At 43.9% G+C, this 23,907-nt stretch overlaps 1 protein-coding gene across 1 annotated transcript; it reads left to right on the forward strand.

The window, feature by feature from the left end:
- Positions 1 to 18,945: 18,945 nt before the first annotated feature.
- DYNLL1 (dynein light chain LC8-type 1) lies at positions 18,946 to 23,499 on the forward strand. Its single transcript, XM_008172041.3, has 3 exons — positions 18,946 to 19,066; positions 20,405 to 20,542; positions 23,173 to 23,499. The coding sequence occupies exons 2-3, from the start codon at positions 20,411 to 20,413 to the stop codon at positions 23,308 to 23,310; spliced, it is 270 nt and encodes an 89-aa protein (XP_008170263.1). The 5' UTR covers positions 18,946 to 19,066; positions 20,405 to 20,410; the 3' UTR covers positions 23,311 to 23,499.
- The last annotated feature ends 408 nt before the right edge of the window (positions 23,500 to 23,907 follow it).

Consider the following 23,907-nt stretch of genomic DNA (forward strand, 5'->3'; position numbering starts at 1 on the left):
AGAGGGGGGAAAAGCAAATACAGTACAGTATCGTGTTAAATGTAAACTACTAAAAACATAAAGGGAAAGCTAGGGTTACCATATTTCAACAATCAAAAAAGAGGACAGGAGGAGCCCCGCCCTAGCCCCGTCCTGTCCTAGCCCCGCCCCTGCCCCTTCCACTCCCTCCCACTTCCTGCCCCCTCAGAACCCCCAACCCTCCCCCCCACTCCTTGTCCCCTGACAGCCCCCAGGACTCCACCCCCTCCCTAAGCCTCCCTGCCTCTTGTCCCCTGACTGCCCCCTCCTGAGACCTTCCCCACATCCTAACTGGCCCCCTAGGACCCCACCCCCTACCTGTCCCCTGACTGCCCCAACCCTTATCCACACCCCCACACCCTGACAGCCCCCCCCAGAACTCCTGACCCATCTAAACCCCTCTGCTCCCTGTCCCCTGACTGCCCCCTCCTGGGACCCCTGCTCCTAACTGCCCTCCAGAACCCCACCCCCTACCTAAGCCTCCCTGTTCCTTATCCCCTAACTGCCCCTTCCTAAGACCCCCCCCAACTGCCCCCCAGGATCCTACCTCCTACCTGTACCCTGACTGCCCAAAACCTTATCCACCCCCCCCCAGAAAGCCCCCCCTGAACTCCCGACCCCCCCCCCGCTCCTTGTCCCCTGACTGCCCCCTCCTGGGACCCCTGCTCCTAACTGCCCTCCAGAACCCCACCCCCTATTTATGTACAGGCGTGACTACCTGCCCTTTCCTGGTTACTATACGCGGCCAGTCCGCATCCACATCCAGTAGTTAAAATAAATAAATAAACTAATGATTTAAATTGGAATTTCATCCATTAATAAGTATTTATTATATAGTTAAAACCATTCTATTGAAGGGCAGATATTAAATAACACTAAATATGTTAATGTTCAAAACAATATTAAAAATTTGAAAATTTAGAGCATGGAAACCAAAATAGCTAAAATTTAGTTTTGGCAAGATACACGGAATGGAAACTCCGGGATCTTTACCTGTCACTGAATATAGCCATCATACCAATAGTGGAATATAAAACAAGTCTACATATACTCTCCTTAAAATTTTTACTTCTGTCCATTCCCAATAATTGTAACAAATCATTATTACCTTCACTCCACTTGCCACGTGCCCCAAGCACAAAACCAAAGAAGTGGATATTTTTACCTCCCGTTAAGTTTTTAATTTCTTCCTCTAACTCAAGATAATAAGCCACCTTCTCACTGTGGGCTTGTTCCAAACTTCCGGCATTATCCTCCCATCGCACTGTAACATCAACCACCACTGCTGTATCTCCTTTTATAAATATAATATCCGGCTTTCTTAACTCACCCTTACTATTTCTCAAATGGGGCTCTATCATTGCCTTCCACCCTAATTTACCAACCTTATCCACAACTGCAGACACTACTCTATTATGCCTTTTTATCCTAGCATTCTTAGTCTTATAACATTGTCCTGAGATATGGGGAACAGTCTCCCGCACTTTACCGCACCATCTACAAAGAGCATTCACACCTCCTCTTCCTCTTGCTAATGTCTCCCTAGTAGGATAAATATTTGCCCTAAGCTGCAATGCTGCGATATACGCTGACGATTTAACTTTACTAGAGTTTCTAAAAATCGAATTACTAATTAAATCATTTTTAAAATATTTTATCCCTATTCCCTGACATCTCAGTTCCGACCATCTTAAAAATTCCTCTTCCCTCCATTTCTTGGGATGAGATGTTACTGCACTAAATGACAATATTTTATCCACAAGATTTTCTCCTGCATATAGATAAGATAGGTCCATCCAATCATCTCTCGAGACAATATGTCTCCTCCATTTACGAATTAACATATTTGGGATTTGCACACTAAACTTAGTGAGAGCTAAACCACCATCCCTACCTCTAGAATAAAATATCCCATCTGTGGTACACTGAGGTAAATGTAAAATCTCTTTAACTATTTTTCTAACTAACACATCAAGATCGTCTAAAAGATTAAAAGGGGGTTCTATTAAAAGAAGATTATAAAATAGCTTCGGTAAGATGTATGTCTGTAAAATTAATATTTTTTGGGCCGGTTTTAATGGGGCCTTAATTAAATTCTCACTCCAATCTTTCAATTTTTCTTTAAGTACCGGTCCCCCTACACCTATCCAGGGATCTATTCTAGCCCCTAAATATTTTTCAAAATCCCCTGGTTGAACATATTCAATCTTCTCTGACCCTATCTGCCAATTATCCTTAGGATTAACTACATAGGTTTTATGTTTAGTTAAAATATGAAAGCCTTTCGTTTTCTTCACATTAACAGAGAGATTAGTATTTTTACAAAACTCCTCTAAGATACCCAAATTTTTGATCATTCCTTTATATGAGCTACTTAAAATTGCCACATCATCGGCAAAAGCCAATGACGTGACACTATTACCCTTAACATAAAAACCACTTCCTTCTACTTCTAATCTAGTTAAAAGGGGATCCATAGCAATATTAAACAAAATTGGGGACAACGGGTCACCCTGCTTGACCCCCCTCCTAATTAAAATAGACTCAGTAGCTTCATCACCCACCCATACCCTAGTTGTGCAATTATCATAAAGGTCCCTAATAATATCTATAAAATGTTCATCTATACCAAATCTTCTCAACCCGGCTATTATATGTCCGTGTCCCACAGAATCAAATGCTTTAGCCAAATCTACGAACACTATTGCAATTTCATTCCCATTTCGTTTAGCCCCTTTAATCAAATTATCTAATATAGCAATATTTTCCTCACACCCAGGGGCGGATATAAACCCTTTTTGTCTACTACATATCTTAACTGTTTCCACCAGTCTTTTTGCTAATATTTTGGTATAGATTCTAATCCAAACTGACCCAATTGTCAATGGTCTCCAAGATGTTAACTTCTTCATTTCCTCCTCATCTTGTGTCTTTGGTATTAAAATCGTTCTATTTTTCTTAAATTCATCTGGTACCTGTCTATTTAGAAACCATATATTAAAAATTTTTGTAAGTATTAAGGAGTCTAAATTAAAAATATCCCACAAATTGCTCACTTTTACTTTATCTGGGCCAGGAGCACTATCTTTTCTTATTTCTGTTAAAGCTATTCTAATCTCATCCACAGAGATCGGACTCATTAATATATCATTATCCGCATTCTCTGTGGATGATGGCCACCCTATCATATTACCATGTCCAATTGTTCCCAAAATATTTACATAGTATTCCTCAATTTCTTTCATAGGGATAGCACACTTAGCCTTATCTGGCTCTCCCATTATAATGCGAGTCAATCTTCTTCTATCCTTATCAAATAATTGTTGATAGAATTTATACTTAGCTTTCTTTGTAGCATATCTCCTAATTGCATTAAATTGCTTCCTTCTCCCCTCCTTTCTAATCTTCCCTTTTCCTTTATTCTTCAACTCTATTTGACTTTCATTTCTAGGGTCCTGTCCCTCTACTAATGAATAACATAATTTTTCCAACATTGCCCATCCGAGAGCTTTTGTTAAATCCTCCTTTAATAATCCTTCAATTTCCCCTAAACTATTTATTATTTCTCTTCCCTCCCTACTTTGTTTTCCCCGTTTACATATTTTCTCCACTAAATCCACTTCTGGATGTCCTTTTAGTGGGAAAATCCTCTCTCTTGGGGGCGGAATTTCTAATATATTTACTCTAATGTCCTCTACCTCAGTCACTTCCTCCCTATCTCCTGTTACCACTAACTTCTTCTTTGCTAATTCTCGTCTTTTATCTGATATTTGTTTATTCGTTTTGGTCCTCATCTCGCTCTCAATACATTTATTTATATTCCTTTTCCCAATATATTTCCTTTCCAACTGTATAAGCTGCGCAACCTCATCTTTAGTCCATATACGAGATCTAGTCGATCCCTCTTTGATCTTACTTTTAGCAGCCATATCTTCTTTTCTTTGCTCATTCCTCACAGCAGGGTGTCTATGTCTACAGTGTTGGCTCAATCCAGATCTAGTATGAAAACCAAGCCCACAGACCGAGCACGTATGGCTCTTCATTGGGGTATCCGCCTTCTTGGGTATGCACTTGGGGTAGTGGCAAGCTATATTATGATATTGAGAAGATTTTCCACATTTACTACATACAACTCGTATGGCTTTACTTTTATGAACCACATTAATGTGTTTGGCCCATTTACCAAATGTTGGTAATATCTGGGGACATATTGGACAATTAAAACTATCAACGGGATACTCTAAATAAAAAACCCCATCCTTCCACGAACTACTTTCTAATATATTTATATTACTACCAATACTGTTAAGATCCTTATTACGATCCCTATTAAAATCAGTACTTGATTCCCTAACATATGGATCATCAAATGTACTTAAATACTTAAAATCTGGATTAAAACTGTCCATAGTTAAATCATTAAAAGTGTCCCTTGTAAAAACCATCGGTAAGATAGATAAAATCTCCTCACCATGATCATCACAAACATTCTCCTCTACCTCCTCTCCATGCTCCACTGGGAGGACTTGATTCTCACTCTCATTCTCATGAGACTTCATTATAGTCCACACCATTTTATCCATTGGTCCAGCGACCCTGATCACACCCCTAATATATTTAACACTGTCAGCCGGGGCATCAAAGCCAACAGCGGGGGCGTTATTAACCCGGTCCAGCGCCAATCCGGTATAAAAATATAAATTACTTTTTTCCATAGCTAAAAGATTTACCCTTCTCAGGGGGAAACTAACCCTTTCCAGGGGGAAACTAACCCGTACCTGGGGGAAACTTACCCTTTCCAGGGGGAAACTAACCCGTGCCTGGGGGAAACTAACCCGTGCCTGGGGGAAACTAACCCTTACCAGGGGGAGTCAACCCGTACCTGGGGGAGGCTACCCTTACCAGGGGGGCATCCATGTGGCACCATATGGGGCTGCCCAACCCCATCCCACACCCCACTAAATGTGGGATGTGGGTTCGTCCTCCGCAATCCGCCTGGCTATCCAAGCCAGTTACCGACTCTCACCACGAGGAGGTAGCGGTTGGACTTGCAATCCAGAGGCTTTCCTCAAAGAGGGGTCCCAAACAGCATAATGTCGAGCTCTAACGGGTGTGTGAGAAAAGGCTCAGATCTTGGTAGGGGTTGCCCCTATTGACCGGGCTCACGCCCACCCCCACCTCACCGATAACCCATTCTCTCACTACCCTCAGGCAATGTTTCCGTCCAAGCCCGACAGCTGAGAGGGTCCAGAGACGCATGGAGAGCCATTAAGAGAGCCATTAAGCCTCCCTGTTTCTTGTCCCCTAACTGCCCCCTCCTGAGACACCCCCCACCTGTACCCTGACTGCCCAAAACCTTACACCCCCAACCCCCAGACAGCCCCCCCAGAACTCCCAAACCCCCCCCCGCTCCTTGTCCCCTAACTGCCCCCTCCTGAGACCCCCCCACCTGTACCCTGACTGCCCAAAACCTTACACCCCCAACCCCCAGACAGCCCCCCTCCCAAACTCCCTGACCCATCCAACCCTCCCCCTGCTCCCTGTCTCTTGACTACCCCCCCCCCAGAACCTCCCTGCCGCTTCTCTGGCCCCCGACCCCTTACTGTGCTGCAGAGCAGCGCGCTCGGCAGCGGGGGAGGGGAGCAGGCTCGGAGCTCCAGACAGCGAACAGCCCTGCGATCTGTGAATGCAGGGAGGGAGGGAGAGGAGGGGAGTGGTGTCAAGTTTCAGGAGAGAGGAGGGGGGAAGTGCAGGAAGGGCTCTGGCTCTGGCTGTCGGAGCCCGGGCTGCTTTGTAAGCCGCGCGCACGCTCTGCATGGGGGGGGGAGGAGGGGAAGTCCGGACATTGACAAATTCCCCCCGGACGCTATTTTTAACCCGAAAAAGCCGGACATGTCCGGGGGAATCCGGACGAATGGTAACCCTAGGGAAAGCAGTATTTTTCTTCTGCATAGTAAAGTTTCAAAACTGTATTAAGTCAATGTTCAGTTGTAAACTTTTTAAATAACAACCATAATGCCCTGTTTAGAGTTACGAACAACCTCCATTCCCAAGGTGTTCATAACTCTAAGGTTCTACTGTATGTATAAAGCAACAGAGGGTCCTGTGGCACCTTTGAGACTAACAGAAGTACTGGGAGCATAAGCTTTCGTGGGTAAGAACCTCACTTCTTCAGATGCAAGTCTAACACGCAACATGCAAGTCTAACAGATTCAGACTAACACGGCTACCCCTCTGATACTGTATGTATGTAAATCCTATTGCAGATCAGATCATTGGTCCATCTAGACTAGTACCCTGTCTCCAGCAGTGGCCTGTAACATATGCTTTAGAGAAACAAGGTGCAAGAAACCTTAGTATAGTTAGTTATTAAATAACATTTACAGAAGGAAAGTTTCTTCCTAATCCCATCACGTAGAGGCTGGTTTCTGTCCTAAAAAATTAGGGTTTATATCCATTCCAAACTTTTTGAATAAAATCCTATGATTGTGACTTTGGATATTCTCATTATCTATATAAATGTCCTATCTTTTTTCTTTTTTAAGCCTGTCGAGGTCTTGTGCATAATGTGAAAACAAATATTTCCCTTTTTCAGTTTAAAATGTTATCTTTCAATTTTAACAAATATCAGACAGAAAAGTGATTTTAAAACTATTCGTTTTGCAAAAATTTTAATTCACAGTTTGAGAAGCAACTTGGTCTAGTCTGTACTCCTGAATTCTTTTCCAACTCCCAGCTCTACTGCATACTCAGGGTTTATCTACACTTGAAAGCAGGGCCGGCTTTAGGACGATTCCCCTGAATCGGGCCCCGCGCCCTAAAGAAGAGCACCTAACTTAGGCGCCTTTTTAATTTTTTTACTCATCCGGCAGCGGTTCGGGTCTTTGGCGGCACTTCGGCGGCGGGTCCTTCACTCGCTCTGGGTCTTCGGCGGCATTTCAGCGGCAGGTCCTTCAGTGCCGCGGAAGACCCGGAGCAAGTGAAGGACCCGCCGCCGAAGTGCCGCCAAAGACCCGGACTGCCGCCGGGTATTCGAATCGGGACCCGCACTTCCTAAAGCCGGCCCTGCTTGAAAGACTGCAGCAGAGTGAAGACACTACTTATCTTCATGGGAGGGCTTCTCCAGTCAGCATAGGTAATCCACTTCCCTGAAAGGCGGTAGCTATGTTGACAGGAGAAGCCCTCCAGTCAGCATAGCACTGTCTATACTGGGAGTTAGGTCAGGATAACTGTGTCACTGCACAATTCCTACCAGGCCACAAAAGAGCAGGGCCAGCTACAGCACAATACAACAACACACACTACTCTGGTTCACTATAAAAATGGTCTTTCAAAGCTTCCCTGAGCCATTTAGCTCCGTACTGAGCTCTTCTAATAGCTCCAAATTCAGCAGTAAGCCACTCCACCTCCGCCCTCCATCCTGGAGGAAACTTTTCCCTCTTTGCTTCACATAGATTATGTAGGACACAGCAGGCAGCTATAACCATTGGGATATTTTTCTCACTGAAGTCCAATCTTGTGAGCAAACAACACCAGCATTCCTTTCAATTACCAAAAGCATATTCAACTATCATTCTGCACCTACTGATCCAATAGCAGAATCATACTTTGGTGCTGTTGAGGTGGCCAATGTACAGCTTCATAAGCCAGGGGAGGAAGGGGTAGGCTGGGTCCCCAAGGATCACTACTAGCATTTCAACATTCCCAATGATAATCCACCAGTTGGGAAAGAAAGTCCCTGCGTGTAGCTTTCTGAACAGTCCTATGTTTTTAAGATGTGTCATCCACCTTCCCTGACCAGCCCACACTGATGTTGAAGTATCCCAGGTGATCCACCAGTGCTTGCATAATCATAGAAAAGTAGCCCTTTCTGTTGATGTACCCAGTGGCAATGTGGTTTGGTGCCAAAATAGGGATATGCATGCCATCTGTTGCTCCACCATTGTTCGGGAAATCCCATTACTGCAAATCTATCCACTATGTCCTGCACATTACTGAAAGTCACAGTCCTGCGCAGCAGGAGGCAATTAATGGCACTGCACACTTGCATCGCAACGTCCCCCACAATCGGTTTCCTGACTCCAAATTGATTGTTGACTGACAGGTAGCAATCTGACTTTGCAAGTTTCCACACTGTGATCGCCACTCGCTTCTCCACTGTCAGTGCAGCTCTCATTTTGGTGTCCCTGCACTGGACAGCTGAGGCAAGCTCAGCGCACAGATTGAAGAATGTGTCTTTGCACATCTGAAAGTTCTGCAGCCACTCCTCATCATCCCAAACCTGCATTATGATGCAATCTCACTAGCCAAGGCTTATTTCTTAGCCCCAGAAGCAGTGTTCCACCATCCGCAACTGTTCCGTGAACGCCACCAACAACCTTTAATTGGTTCTCGCTATGTCCCACAGTAATCTGTCCTCCAAGGCATCATCTGGTTCCCCACTCATTTGGTTCTTCTTGTGGCTCTGCAAATACTTCAGGATTGTGCGCCCTGAGCTTCCAATGCTCCTGACAACAGTGCTAAGATGTGCAGGCTCCATGCTTCTGTCAGATATGGGAGACAGCAAGGAGGGTCACATAGGTTGATGAGATTTTTTTAAAAGGCATGAAAATTATGGGCCACAGAGAACATTATGGGTTGGAGACAGTTGCAAACTGGGAAATTGACCCCATGCTCCCAGTCACTCCTGCGCAACTCATTCTGTGGCCCTACCATTGCTAAAACTTCCAAAAGACAGTTTTCTGGACTGTGGTGAACTGCACCATAGGCGCCGACTCCGTGGGTGCTCTGCACCCACCGGCAACTCCCCGCCCAGCTCACCTCCGCCTCTGTCGGCTCCAGGCACCACTGAGCAAGCAGGTGCTTGGGGAGGCCAAGGGAAAGGGGCAGCACGTCGGGCTCTTCAGCGGCAATTCGGCAGAGGGTCCCTGTCCCTCTTGGAGGGAAGGACCTGCTGCCGAATTGCTGCCAAAGAAGAAAGTGGCGTGGTGGAGCTGCCACCCATCGCGATTGCGGCTTTTTTTTCCCCCGCCACTTGGGGTGGCAAAAACCCTGGAGCCGGCCCTGGCAGTTAAATTCCCCTCTGTTTAGTAATAAAAAGAGACACCCCCACCCCACCCCTACAGACCTCCATGGCAAGGCTGAGCAGAATCTGTGCCATGTAGGCTGAGGGTTTTTTTGGGAATTCAGAGAATGATATAGCAAACACAGGAGGAGCTAGGACATTGATTAATGGAGCTGTGTGTGTCTGTGTATTTGAGAGAAGCAGGAGAAAACACCAGAGAGCAAGGGCAAAAAAGCCAAGCACATATAGTCAGACCAGGACTGGGATCATAGCCCTGAGAAAAGCAAAGAGAGAGAGATTTTTCATAAAAGCTCAGTTCCCATGTTTGAAGTGGCAACATTTTAAAAAGTGCTCGGCAGCACACAGCAGCTCCTGTTAAAAGTTTGATACTTCATCTAGGAGTCGAAAGGGGAAATGCTGGGTGCTAATCTCTTAAAAATCTGACTCTTAAAGTGTTTAGATACTAGTGATAAGCATAGTATAAAAACCTAGACAGATGGATAAATGTAGTTCTAATCTGTAAAAAAAACTATGTAAAATGGTACCGTCTTTCTCCACAGATCTCAACCTTGTGTATGTTCAGAGTCATATCTACTTACTTTAGTGACAAAAATGTTTTGTACTACTTTTGTATTCTTGTTAAGCTCATCAGAGAAAACGCAGTGTTTGCTGGTGGAATGACTAAGCAGAACAAAAACATGGTTACAGTAAGCAAGGTCTTTTCTTCAGTGGTGAGCACTCACAACAAAAAAGCAAAATATGCTTGTTGGCTTGTTACTTAAAGATTATGGGTCATATTCTCAGCTGACATATATTGACATAGTCAGTGGAACTACGCTGATTTAAACCAGCAGAGAATCTCCCCAAATTGTGCATAAAAGTTGTAGGCTCACAAAATTGTACTAGAATTGTAATGTGTATGTCCTGGATTTCCTACAAATTCTCAAAAGGGATAATTAAATTCTATGTAATAATTCTTTATTATTATATTATAATATACTCATGATTAATACTAACAATATATTATATTAATAACTGCTGGAATACTGTGTCTAGTTCTGGTGCCAATAATTCAAGAAGCATGTTGATAAATTGGAGAGGGTTCAGAAAAGAGTCATGAGAATGATTAAACGATTAGAAAACGTGCCTCATAGTGACAGACTCAAGGAGCTAAATTTATTTAATTTAACAAAGAGAAAGCTAAGGGGTGTCTTGATTACAATCTATAAGTAACTATATAGGGAACAATTATTTATCAATGAGCTCTTCAATCTAGCAGAGAAAGATATAAGACAATTCAATGGCTGGAAGCTGAAGCTAGACAAATTCAGACTGGAAATAAGGCATAATTTTTTAATGGTGAGAGTAATTAATCTCTGGAACAATTTACCAAGGCTTGGGGTGGATTCTCCATCACTGACAATTTTTAAATCAAAATTGGATTTTTTGTAAAGATATGCTCTATTAATTATTTTGCAGAAGTTTTATGGCCTTTGATAAACAGGAGGTCAGACTAGATCAGGGTTTCTCAACACATGGGTCAGGACTCAAAACTGGATTGCCAGAATGTTTCAAAGGGTCGTGTGGCAGTTGACAACTCCTGAGGCTCCTATCCCATGGGGCTGGCTGGGCTTGCCTTCCTGCTCCAGGCACTGCAACCTCTGGGGTCCCAGCACCACTCAGGTTTGGCCCAGCTGTCATGATGATGGGAGTCCAAGATAGGCCAAATTTGAGTGAGTGGCACTGCAACCCCATGAGCCAGGTGACAACTCCACTCACGCAAATTTGGTCCTGTCAGGGCTGCAGGTGGCAATGCAATCCCAGAGGTTGCAACACCCAGAGTGGAGATCCAAGCCCAGCCCACAGGAGCTGAAGGAGCCATCACTGTGGGGTGAGTGGACATGACCCAATCCAGAGCTGTCCTTACCCATATGCAAACTATGCAGCTGCGTAGGGCACCAGGAAATGTAGGGCACCAAATTACCTGGTGCAATACACAACTGCATGCTGCTCCAGCGGCCAGCCCGATCCCCCGGACGGCTGAGCCAGCCAGGAAAGCTGCCCTCGCACGTCCTCCACCTCTTCCCCAAAGCCCCCGCCCCTGCCCCACCTCTTCCCACCAGAGGCTTGGGGACCACGGGGGAGCTGCGTAGGGCACCAAAATGTCTAGGGATAGCCCTGACCCAATCCCCCAGTGGGGCAGGATCTGACTGAAACCAGTCCAGGGCCTCCACCACAGACTATGTATGGGTTGTGAGAGGCCATAAACATTTACAAATGGATCCTGAGGCCAAAAAGGTTGAGAATCACTGGACTAGATCACCATGGTCCCATCTGGCCTTCGAATCTATGACTAGTAGCACCACAAGGACCCAGCACAGATCAGGCCCCATTGTGTGTGGCACAGTACATACATATAGCAAAAATCAGCCTTTGTCCAAAGATATTACAATTTAAATCAATTCCATTTATGATTTGAATCCCATGACACCTCACTACACAATTTTCTTTTATGACACCTACCTTACTCTAGCTATCGTCTTCACCTTTCCCTGCAGCTCTCTGCTGAGGGTGAGGTGTACTTTTATGTTGTTGATTAACAAGCAATGCTTTCATGTTTTTGTTTAAAGCCCTCATATCTCATATACATTGGTGTTTCCCGCAGTCATCATCAAAGCCTTTTTTCCCAGCTCACTATTGTTTAAGGAATGCTTAGAAATTTGCTGCAGCCAGCAAGCTCAACCTCTCCCTGTCACCACTTATTTATGGGCATTTCTAAAGATTGCAGTATGTGCTGATCAAACTGCAGGCTGCTGAATGGTTTATTTCTACAATTCCAGCATTCTGTCTACTGTTGGAAGAGGCACTGATTACACTGCAGATGCCACACCTACCCAGTGTCCACCCCAAGACTATCCATAGCAAAGGGAGGTTCTTCCTGGTAGATACAGAACCCCTGCTCACCGTGAGAGCCCAGAGCTAGGGGATGTGGCCAGGCATCCCCTGTGCTTGGCTATTCCCCACTGCTTCAATATCCGTAGGGTCATGGCACCTCAGAGCTGCACTAACTGGCATTGGGGGCCAAAGCAATCTCCAGCAGCCCAAGAATTCTGATGATACATTGAGGAATTCATGCCATGGTTCAAAATTGATCCAGAGCAGACAGGACCCAGACAAGATTCCTCACTGACTTACAATCCTTCCTGGACTGGGCAATAGTGAAGATAGAGAATCAGTTCCTGTTTCAATGGTTTTGTTGTGGATCAGGGAAGCATATTTTGCTTTTTCAAGTTACAAGCAACAAAAAAAGTGGGTATCCGAAGAAGTGGATATTCACCCACGAAAGCTCATGCTCCCATACGTCTGTTAGGGCATGTCTATACTTACTTCCTGGTCCGGATGTAAGCGATCGATCTTCTGGGATCGATTTATCGCGTCTTGTCTAGACGCGATAAATCGATCCCGGATAGATCCCGGAAGTGCTTGCCATTGACGCCGGTACTCCAGCTCAGCGAGAGGAGTACGCGGCATCGACGGGGGAGCCTGCATGCCGCGTCTGGACCCGTGGTAAGTTCGGACTAAGGTACTTCGAATTCAGCTACATAGCTGAATTTGCGTACCTTAGTCCGAAGTGGGGGGGTTAGTGTGGACCAGGCCTCAGTCTATAAGGTGCCAAAGGACTCTATGCTGCTTTTACAGATCCAGACTAACACAGCTACCCCTCTGATAAGCAACAAAAAGTCTTTCTTGACCCTTTAACTGTTGCGTTACATCATATTGTTTGTTAGGCAGGATTCCTTAGTTGACTTTATGATTTGCAGAGCCCCAAACTGCTAGTGGAAGTGAAGGGAGATCAAGCTGTAAGTGCTTTTGAGAGACTCTACAGTAATCTCTGCAATCCTTTTCCTTTTTCTGTCATGAGAATAGCCATGCTTTACTGAGGTTACCTTCACCCTAGAGCTCACAAGAGCATGGAGTTGTAAGCAGTTGTGTTGCTTATGGGTGACACTGAGCCTATATCTGGATTTGATTAGCATGAAAAAATATTTGTATTTCAGAGTGAGGTGGATGAATATTCTTGAAACTCTTTATGTAGCTTTTAATTTCTGCAGAGAACTTCCCATCAAACAACTTTTGAAAGGGCTCTCTCACATGCTGTCCCCTATGCTATTTGCTATTTTTGGTCAGACACGGGGGAGCCAGGGCAGGGCAGGGCTCAGATCTGGGAACAAAGAGATTCCTAACCACGGGACTCTCACAGCAACACTAGCTGTTGTTGGGCACTTAAGCAGAGAGTGCCCCAGGGAGAGTGGAACAAGGTAAAGCAGAAAGCCTTGGGCCTGGCAGAGATACTTCCTTCGTGTTGCAACAGCAAAGATGAGACTAGACGTCCCAAGAGATCAGACAGGAAGGAGAAGCCCTTATGCAGCTTTGCATGAACTCCCACTATGAATAGGTGAACTTCAGGTCTGTGTCAGATAAGCTTCCAAATGTGCAGAGGCTTATCTGGAACCTTATCCTATATTGACTACACGAACCTCTTGTGCCTGACTATACACTACCTTGGACCTTGTGTAGTCATTTACATGTGTGCAAAGAGGAGTAAAATGCTACCAAATCAGAATTCTCCACTCATCCCAGTGATAACAGTTTATATCCACTTTGCATTCACTGGGACAAATCCATCCCTAGTGTAGCTCCATACTACTCCAGGTGTGGATCTGGCGCAATGTGTGCAAAATGGGTGCAGAAAGCTACAAATAGTGTGAATGGAGAATCAGGCCCATTGAGTCTGCAAATACGGCCTGGAAAACTCTGACTCCTAGCACTTCTGATTCCAGGAGGAAAGACATTGTTAAATCTTGTGATGTATCTGTTGTAAACTGATAAAATTCCAACCAGCAATCATTGCCTGTGTTCAGTTCAGTAGCTCTTTCCCAAATGCACATGTATCAGCCAATTCAAAAGATAACAAATGTAACAATGGTTGAATCTCACTAATCTGCACTTCGCTGAATTGCCAAAAAAAACTGTCCATCTCTCTCCACCTCTCAGGAAAGATTTAAATACAGAGGGTGTCATGAGCTGTCACATTACTAAGATTTAATTTGTTTTACAAACAACACAAGAGAACATTTACTAGAGCATTATGATGTACATAATTAAAACCAAATTGCCATTGTCAAAATAAATGAACTAAGCACATTTTGTGATATATCATCCTTTATTATTGTTTATGTACTTACCTGTTAATTCACAACATTCAGTAATTTTCAGTGATTTTCTCTTCCATTAATGTTAATTAACGATGTTCTAATCTGCAGCTGACCTGCTGAATGGATGACCTGAATAAAAAGAACTTTGAAATATTAACCCCTTCTCCCACTTCTGTGCTGCTATAGTGTTTCAGTGTTCTCTATGAGCTAAGATGTGAAAAAATTACCTATGCTGATGGGAGGGATTCTCCTGTTGCTGTAATTAATTCACCTCTCCGAGAGGGGGATAGCGAGGTCAATGAAAGACTTCTTCCATCAACCTAGTGCTGTCTACACTGGGGTTAGGCCAGCTTAACTATGCCTCTTGGGGGGTATGATTTTTCACACCCATGAGTGACGCAGTTAAGCTGACAATTTTCTAGTTTAGACCAAGCCTTAGTTTTCCAAGACTGGGGCCTTGTCTACAGTAGAAAATTAAGTCATCTTAACTACTTTACTTAGGGGTGTGAAAAATCCACACACTCTGAGCAGCATAGTTAAGCCAACCTAACCCCCAGTGCAGTCAGCACTAGGTTGGCAGATTCTGTTGACATAGCTACCTCTTCTTGGAGAGGTGGATTACCTATGCCAATGGGAGAACACCTCCCGTCAGTGTAGGGTAGTGTCTACACCAGTGGTTCTCAAAGCCGGTCCGCTGCTTGTTCAGGGAAAGCCCCTGGCAGGCCGGGACGGTTTGTTTACCTGCTGCGTCCGCAGGTTCGGCTGATCGTGGCTCCCACTGGCCACAGTTTGCCGCTTCAGGCCAATGGGGGCTGTGGGAAGGGCGTCCAGCATGTCCCTCGGCCCGCACCACTTCCCGCAGCTCCATTGGCCTGGAGCGGCGAACCGTGGCCAGTGGAAGCCACAATCGGCCAAACCTGCGGACGCAGCAGGTAAACAAACCGGCCCGGACTGCCAGGGGCTTTCCCTGAACAAGCGGCAGACTGGCTTTGAGAACCCCTGGTCTACACTGCAGCAGCACAGCTGTGCCGCTGTAGCATTTTAAGTATAGACATGCCTCTGGTTTTCTTTTCAGTTTCAATGCCACAAAATTTAATGGTCTACCATTGTCTTTCCCTAGGTTGTACAATGTCTGGAGCTTGCAGTTAGTTTTATGTAAGCAATTCTCTAGGGAGGTGACCCTCCCGACTGATTATTTCACAGCCTGTTGTGAGGTGATGCCATGGTTGCATCCTAGTTACAATTACAATGTTGTACACATATATACATGCATTCAATCATAACTATAACCTCTCTATATATCTCCTAATGACCATCAAGTTCAGAACAATTCAGGCTTTCATAAAAGACTTTATTTGGCATATATATTTCTACACAATAACATTGTGTACAACCAGTTGATTCAAATGCTTATTCTTTGGGATTCAAACCCATTGTTCTCTGCTGAGGGTGTCTGGAGCCTGATTGTCACAAGCAGCAATAATTTAAAAAAATCAAGATATAACAAATGGAAAAATGTAAAAGCTGATGGTAAGGACAACAAATTAACAGTTAGGAAATGCAGACAATTAATAAGGCAGACTAAAGATGTAAATGAAAAACCAATCGCCACTAGGATTAAGGACAATAAGAAGAATTATTTAAATATATCAGGAACAAATTAAATCCCAATAATGGCATATATCCAACGGCATATAGATAAGCATGGTAAAAGCGTCAGTTGTGATATAGAAAAACCATGAGTATTCAATAAATATTTCTGTTCTATATTTAGAAAAAAGCAGGATGATGTATTAATATCTTCCAATGATAATGAAATACTTTCTATTCCATCAGTAACTAGGGAGGCTGTTAAACAGCAATTATTACAGTTAAATATTTTTATGTCTGCTTGACCAGATAACTTGCACCCAAGAGTATTAAAATAATTGACCGAGGAGCATTCTGAAACACTGTTGTTGATTTTTAACAAATCTTGAGACACTGAAGTTCCAGAGGACTAGAAAAAAAGCTAAAGTAATCTCAGTATTTAAAAGGGGTTAACACATTGACCCAGGTAATAGGCTGGTTAGCCTGACATCAATCCCAGGCAAAATCATGGAAAGGCTGATTTGGGACCCAATCAGTAAAGAATTAAAGGACAAAGAATTTTTATCAAAAATAGTCCTTTGTCAAACAAACTTGTTATAATTTGAATTTAGATTACAAATTTGGTCGATAAAGATAACTATTCACATAATAGACTTCTGTAAGGCCTTTGACTTAGTCCTGTATGACATTCTAATAAAAAAAATAGCACTATACAAAATCAAGGTAGCCCATATTAAAAGGGTTAAAATTGGTTAATATGAAGATTGCAAAAAAGCAATTGTAAATGAAGAATTGTAATCCAGTGTGAGTATTTCTAGTGGGGTCCTGCAGTAATTTGTTCAAAGATATTCAATGTCTTTATCAATAATTTAGAAGAATACATAACATCATTCCTGGTGAAATTTGAGGATGACACACAAATTGGTGCAGTGGTAAATAATGATAGAGACAGGTCACTTATATAGGTTGATTTCAATTTCTTGGTAAGGTGAGTTCATTTGAACAACAATCTAATTTTAATACAATCTAATACAAGATCATACATCTAGGAACAAAAAATGTAGGTCACAACTGCAAAATGGAGAACTGTATCCTAAAATGAAGTGACAATGGAAAGGGTTTAGGAGTCATGGTAGATAACCAACTGAACATGAGCTCCCAGTGTGATGCTGTGGCTCAGAGGGCGAATGGTACCTTTGGATGTATAATCAAGAGAAGATCAAGTATGACTAGGAAGGTAGTATTATATCTGTACACAGCTTTAGTGAGACCATTACTGGAATACTGAGTCCAAGTCTGGTGCCTACATGTAAAAAAAATGTGCTGAAAATTTGGAAAGGGTAGAGAAAAGAGATGCAGTTATTTGAGGTCTGGAAAACATGCCTTATGGTGATAGACTTAAGCTTGATCTATTTTGTTTTCCAAAGAGAAGGTTAAGAGATGACTTGGTCCCAGGCTACAAATACCGACTTGGGGAAAAGATTTCTGATAGTAGATGGCTCTTTATCACAAAGACACATGAGATTAAACGGTCAGAAGCTGAAATTAGACAAACTGAGATTAGAAATAAGGTGCAAATAGGTAGCACTGAGGGTAATTAACTATTGGAACAACTTACTGAGGAATACGGTGGCTTCTCCATAGCTTGAAGGCTTTACATCAGGACTGGATATCTTTCTACAAAGATATGCTATACTTCAAACAGATGTTATGGTCTTGATGCAGAGATTACTGGATGAGTTTCTTTGGCCTATATTATGCCCGAGGTCAGACTAAATGATCATAATGCCTCTTTCTGCTCTTATCTCCTGCATTTGTTTCAAGCTGCAGTCACACTGTTTTCACACTGAGTCAATGTGTCTGATAGTTATTAGAAAGTAATATCTGGTCCTTGGTCTTCCATTGTATCTCCAATGCAACTTAATACTTATGTGGTATGCTAATTAATTCATACCAACACAGACATGCCAACTGTACATTAATCTTACCCAGATTCCTGTTCCAAGAAATAAATTAATCGCCTCATATCCAGTGGGTAACAATACAAAGTGAGTTGAGAAACTGAATTACACATATTTTGTCATAACAATATTACAGAAATTCCTCACATTCGGTTCTGGGTATTTTCTCATTCTTTAAGCTCCCATAGGGATTTCAGCAGATGCCATTAGCCACCTTCAGATCAGAGAATGAGGTAAAGCTTAAAAGCATTCCATGGTCTATTCTTGTGTACTACCTATTGAACTTCATTCCTGCAGCAAATTCAGTTCTCATTCGCTAGTGACTGCTGGAGGAAGGTAACTGGTCCCTGAACACTGTTACACTGTTGGGTCTGTCCAAAAGAGTCAGATCTGATTCCCACCACAATTGCACAAGATGATGATCCAAGGCACAGAGTCTCTGCAGCATCTGTTTCCATTCCTGCTCTTTGTTTATCTTGTCTACTTTGTCTCTAAGCTCTTTGGGCCAGGGCCTCTTTCTCACTTTGCGTGTGCACAATTTCAGATGGGGTCTCTAGGTGCTCCTAAATATAAATACCACTCTTAACCAGTGGCACCTTTTTTCCAAGGAAGGGGCCACAACCCTGGACGCCTGTTCCTGGGAAGATGGAGCACCACATGCCAGTCTCCGGGGGAGGCTTCTGTATTCCTGGGCCCTTGTATCCCTGCGGGGATTTGAGCCTAGCCCTCGCCATGCCTCTGAGAACGGGGTGTGTGTGGGGGAATCCTGACCTCAGCAACAGTCTCCCCGTCAATGGGAGCCGCCCTCATCGCTGCTCCTGGGTGGGATCTCCCATCCCTTTTATCGCGCTACGGGAGGGATCCTTGAACCCTGGTGGCTCCGCAGGCTCCTCACTCCCGGGGGCAGGCCTCGAGCTTGGGCCCCAGCGGCACGCATCCTGTCGCTATGGGAACAGACGCCAGCGCGATGCATGCCGGGTTGAAACAAAACGCAACAGTAAGAAGCTGCGGTAAGCGGCAGATGTCGGCCAATGACATGCGCCTGAGATTGTTGCAGAGGCCAATGATTGGTGCACGTGGGCGTGTCTTAGTCGGAAGGGGCGTGGCTAGCAGCATTAGGCTACGGGGGTGGCGCCGCGCGGTTTCAGTCACATCGGAGAGCTGCCTGCCCGCCCTATCCATCCCTTCCCTCCGCGCTCGGAGCCGCCCAGCACACGGTGAGTGCCCGACCGGGGCAGGACCCTAGAGCCGGTTAGAGGGCGCTGGGAGAGGTGGGGCCGCACGGCCCGCGAGGAGGGAGAAGGCAACGGCCTCTGGTCATCCCGCCGGCGGAGGGAGAAGGCGCGGATCAGAGGAGGGCGCCCCGGGGGCGTGGGTTCTTGTGAGCCCTGGCTGGGGGGGGGGGGGGGGTGCTGTGAGTCTATGGGGGTGGGCGGCGGAAGTACCGATTGGGCGAGGGTACCAGGGGTGGTCGTGGGGGGGGGGGGGACGGACTAGTGAGGGGGAGGAGGGTGCCCTGGCTGGGGGGGGAGAGGGGGGGAAAGTGACCGGGGGGGGGGGAAGACCCCCGATTGGGCAAGAGGGGGTACCGATGGAAGTATTCTGGCTTCTTCGGTGCTTTAACCCCCCCGCCCCCAAGACTAAGATTTGTCTGGCAAAATGAGCATGAGGACGCATGGCAAGACTGTCAATGGACACTCCCAAAGAGCAAGTATCTATGGGAATGCTACTCAATAGCTTATCTGTGCCAGGGAAATTACATAGAAATTTCTAGCATCTCTATCTTCACAAAGTATTCCAAGCTCTGAATTTAATTTCTTGAAACTGTATAGTATTTTAAACTACTCGGGGTCTCTATTTGCACTCAAATTATGATTAAGGGCTACTAGGAGGCGTCCACCCCATGACGGTACTGGCTATCCCAGGGGTTCTCAAACCGAGGATTGGAACCCCTTAGGGGGTCACGAGGTGTCCGCTTCCACACCAAACCCTGCTTTGCCTCTAGTATATATAATTGTGTTAAATATACAAAACAGTGTTTTTAATTTATAAGGGTGGTTGCACTCAGAGGCTTGCTATGTGAAAGGGGGGTTCCCAGTACAAAAGTTTGAGAACCACTGGGCTATACAGACTATCAGTTTAAACTGATAAGCTTTTTTTTTTAAGCTGAAAAGCCAAAAAGTGATTCTACAGATTCTCTCTTGAGAAAGAGATCATGATCAGTGAAACTGAAAATGTTCCTAACTATGCTTTCAAACCAGTTACTTCAGCTGAAAGGGAGGGAGGAAAGTACTACAGCTGAAAAATTACATCCAGTTTACTTCACTGTCTGTATAACGTATGTCACTGGCTGTAGAGCTGACGTCCGCATGCTTTGAGGAGACGTGTTTTGCATTAAGGCTTGGCCAATGTTCTTAAGCTACTAGATAGTGACCATAAAAATCATGCATTGTACAAGACCAAGCCTATTAAACAGACTGTCTGTGGGAGTTTTGGGTGGTGGATGCTCCTACTGCCATGTCAAATTATTTTGTGCGCGCGTGCGTGCTCCCTAGGTAACCATGTGTGATCGAAAGGCTGTGATCAAGAATGCGGATATGTCTGAAGAGATGCAGCAAGATTCAGTGGAGTGTGCCACTCAGGCCCTGGAAAAATATAACATTGAGAAGGATATTGCAGCTCATATAAAAAAGGTAAATCCCTGTTGTAATAGCTTTTTCCCTCTGTTGCTGGATCTGCACGTTTTAGACCCTAGGATAATGGGAGTACTGCCAGAAGGGAACTCTAGAAGAAAAGATGCTTTACTAGGTGCTCAGATCAACTGTATATACAAAGGCCTTCATTTGCAAACTAATTTTGTTGTATAATTTTTGTGCAGATCTGTCATACACAACAATTGTTCTTGGGTTTGGTAACATTTTTCTTTCCTTTGGTTATTTTTTTCATATCCTAGCCATATGCTTGTTCTAACAGCAGGGGAGCTGTTGGGAGAAGCTACATGTGGATGTTGCCATCTGAGCCCAGTTGGGAGAGGAAACTATAGTTTACCATTTTTCGTACTTCTGCAGTTTGCTGATTTGGCAGTGCTAATGGAAGACGCTGGCCTGCCATAAGAGTGGGAAGGTTGAATTGAATTGCGACTACGTTGAGTGGAATAGACTTATAAGCAGCAATCATTGACAACGTATAAAACCTAATGTCAGTCAAGTGCTCTCTTTAAGCTGTCCTTCTGAGTGCTAGCAATTTCCAGTGAGAATAGCAAACTTACTTAAAAAAAACCCCTCCTGCTTGAGATGTAGAAACAAGTATAGATTTTCTTCTCTATAGGGAATGCATCACTTAAAAATCAATGAAGCAGAAACAGTTTAACTTGCTACAAAACAATTCTATAGCTCATTGTCAAACTTCAATATAACTTCCCCATATCAGTGGAGAGGGAGGGGATGTGATGACAGACACATTGGAAATAGAAACAATTAGCCAAGAGGCTTAATATAATAATCAAATGCATAATAGCTGGATAGCTTTGCTTGGCCCAAAGCTCTAAATTTCAGGACTGCTGGGCATGGATTTGTGTAAAGCACTTTTTAACAAGTCTGACTTTTTGTGGTCATCACATTGGCTAGCAAAACTTGGAGTCAGACTAAAGTGTCTAACTGTAAAATACTACTCATTTGTGAATAAATTTGGTCTATTAAATGAAGTGAGGGCTTTTCTTTTAAGAATAGAGTATTGGGGCTTATGCTCTGATCTTTCCCTCTGTGGATCAACTCACTATCTTCACTTATGATCTTATGAACTAGGATGATGCAAACTAGCATAATGGACTCACTGGAATGCCTCCTAAGCACTTTGCACTTTCATTGTGTGCGCCTGTTTGTGAGATCCTGTGTCACTCCTCCTCCATACCCATTCCCTCTACTGCTTGACTTTCAAAATTCTTTCAAAAGGAGAGAATGCTTACACCTAATAAACTAGCTTGATTTCTGCAAGACTTGGCAGGTGGGCAGTTGTAACATTAACCAGAGTACAATCTGGACTGAGAGACAACTCTGTCCCCTCAATTCCCTAGCCTGGGTTGCCTTTTGTAAACTCTGCTTCGCTGTGAGAGCAACCACTCCTGATCTGCTCTCTATCAGCCTCCACTGTGTAAATCACTCCCAGCCATACCGTCTGAGTGCTATAGGCAGCCACTCATGAACTACACTGCATGACAAGACCAGCAAACTCCCAGTCCCAGAAATGTGTGTTGTACTGCCCAGCACCCTCCTGGACGATACAAACTTGTATCAAGTCTGTCATTTTATTAATAGAAAATGATATGCACAAATCTTGTTATCCCAAATGGAGTTTCCCAAATACTTCAATCCAAACACACTGGTTTAGATAAAACAAAAAATGTATTAAGTGACAAATATAAGTCAGGATTGGTTCCATGGAAATAAAAGGTAAAACACAACTACAGCTAACTTGAGCAAAGGTCTCTCTCACCACAAGTTCCAGCAGTCTTCCTGGCTGAACCTCTGTCAGGATTTCCAGCCCCCAGTCCAGTGCTGCTTCCTTTGTTCTTCAAGGGTTGGTGCTGTGGGTAGAGAGTGATGATTTGGGATGTCTGCCTTCTTCTTACAGCCCTTTCTCTTGTGCAAGTGTCATCACCAGCTGATATAAGGTTTCTGGCCACCTGCTACTACCTTACCAAAATATAGATTTCTTTTTTCTCTCCCCCTTACCCCCCGCCCCGCAAGAGTGGCCACTTAATCAGGTCGGTGGTCTATTTGACACCTGGCTGAGGCATTGGCTAACCTTTTATCTCTTGGGAACTTGTTTGTGACTGCCTCCTGGAACATGTCTTTGGTAATATCGTATGGTGAAATTTTCTTTTACAGTCTTGCCACATCTTTTACCAGGACAATCAGGAAATAATGAGTTTTCAAATTATACCTTACATAGTATGCTTTGTACAAAATTTCACAGCCTTGTGAAAGGGGTGAATATAAGGGTATAGACTATCACAGCAGTAAGATATTACCTGTACTCCTGCAGCTACCTAGTAAGACAGTGACTTCTGGTGTCTCATGATATAATAGCCAGCAATTGGGCAATAAAGGTAAGTCAGCGATTCCACCTCTCCCTTATCAAAGCTGTGGCCTTTGTGCAGAGCAAAGGATATGCTGTTCTTACCCTGCCACATGCCTCAATGTTTGAACACTTAATATAAAGATGTAGGTGAGAATATGGCAGTTCAAAAAATCTGCAACTTTTGTGTGCCTAAGAAAGGTAGTTCTGCTGTGGTAATATTGTGCATTTTGGTTTTTTCTTCCAGGAGTTTGACAAGAAGTACAACCCCACTTGGCACTGCATTGTGGGAAGGAACTTTGGCAGCTATGTGACTCATGAGACTAAGCACTTCATCTATTTCTACCTAGGCCAAGTTGCTATTCTCCTCTTCAAATCTGGTTAGAGCACAGACTGTGCTATCCAAACTTGCATCCAGTTCCAGGACTGCACACTAACTCCAAATAGAGACTGAAATCTTAAGCCTTCCCTGGGGAACACACTTTGCTCTTCAAGCCTTTTGTTGTGGTGGTAATGGACAGGGACTCCTCTGTACCAGTTTGTTTTCATTGTTGCTATAAAAAATAGCAAAAGAGTCTTTCTTGTATTTATTTTCTTTCCAAAAACCTGCTTCCCTTTTTAATAAAACTGTTGGATATACTCAACCTTTAAGAGTTTATTCTAATAGTTTTATAGCAATCTATCCCACTGAGCCCTATATAGATTCTGGTAGTAAGCTCTAAATTTGTACTAAGCTCCATGAAAACAAGTGAAAAGTATTTCATAAAGTGAGTATTTTCTCTAACCCAAAAGTTGATCTAAAGCTGTTAATATAGAAAAGTTCACTGCTGGCATAGACCGGTACATCTGCCTTAGCTTTTGTAAAGTTGGAGCTGTAATTCTTGTGAAGTTAGCCTCTACTTTTATCCATCTGAAGTTCATATTATTTTTCTTATTCACTCACCTATAGCCTTTATCAACCAGCAATAGCTCCATGTAGTTC

The sequence above is a fragment of the Chrysemys picta genome, chromosome 15, assembly GCF_011386835.1.
Source record: "Chrysemys picta bellii isolate R12L10 chromosome 15, ASM1138683v2, whole genome shotgun sequence".
NCBI lineage: Eukaryota > Metazoa > Chordata > Testudines > Emydidae > Chrysemys > Chrysemys picta.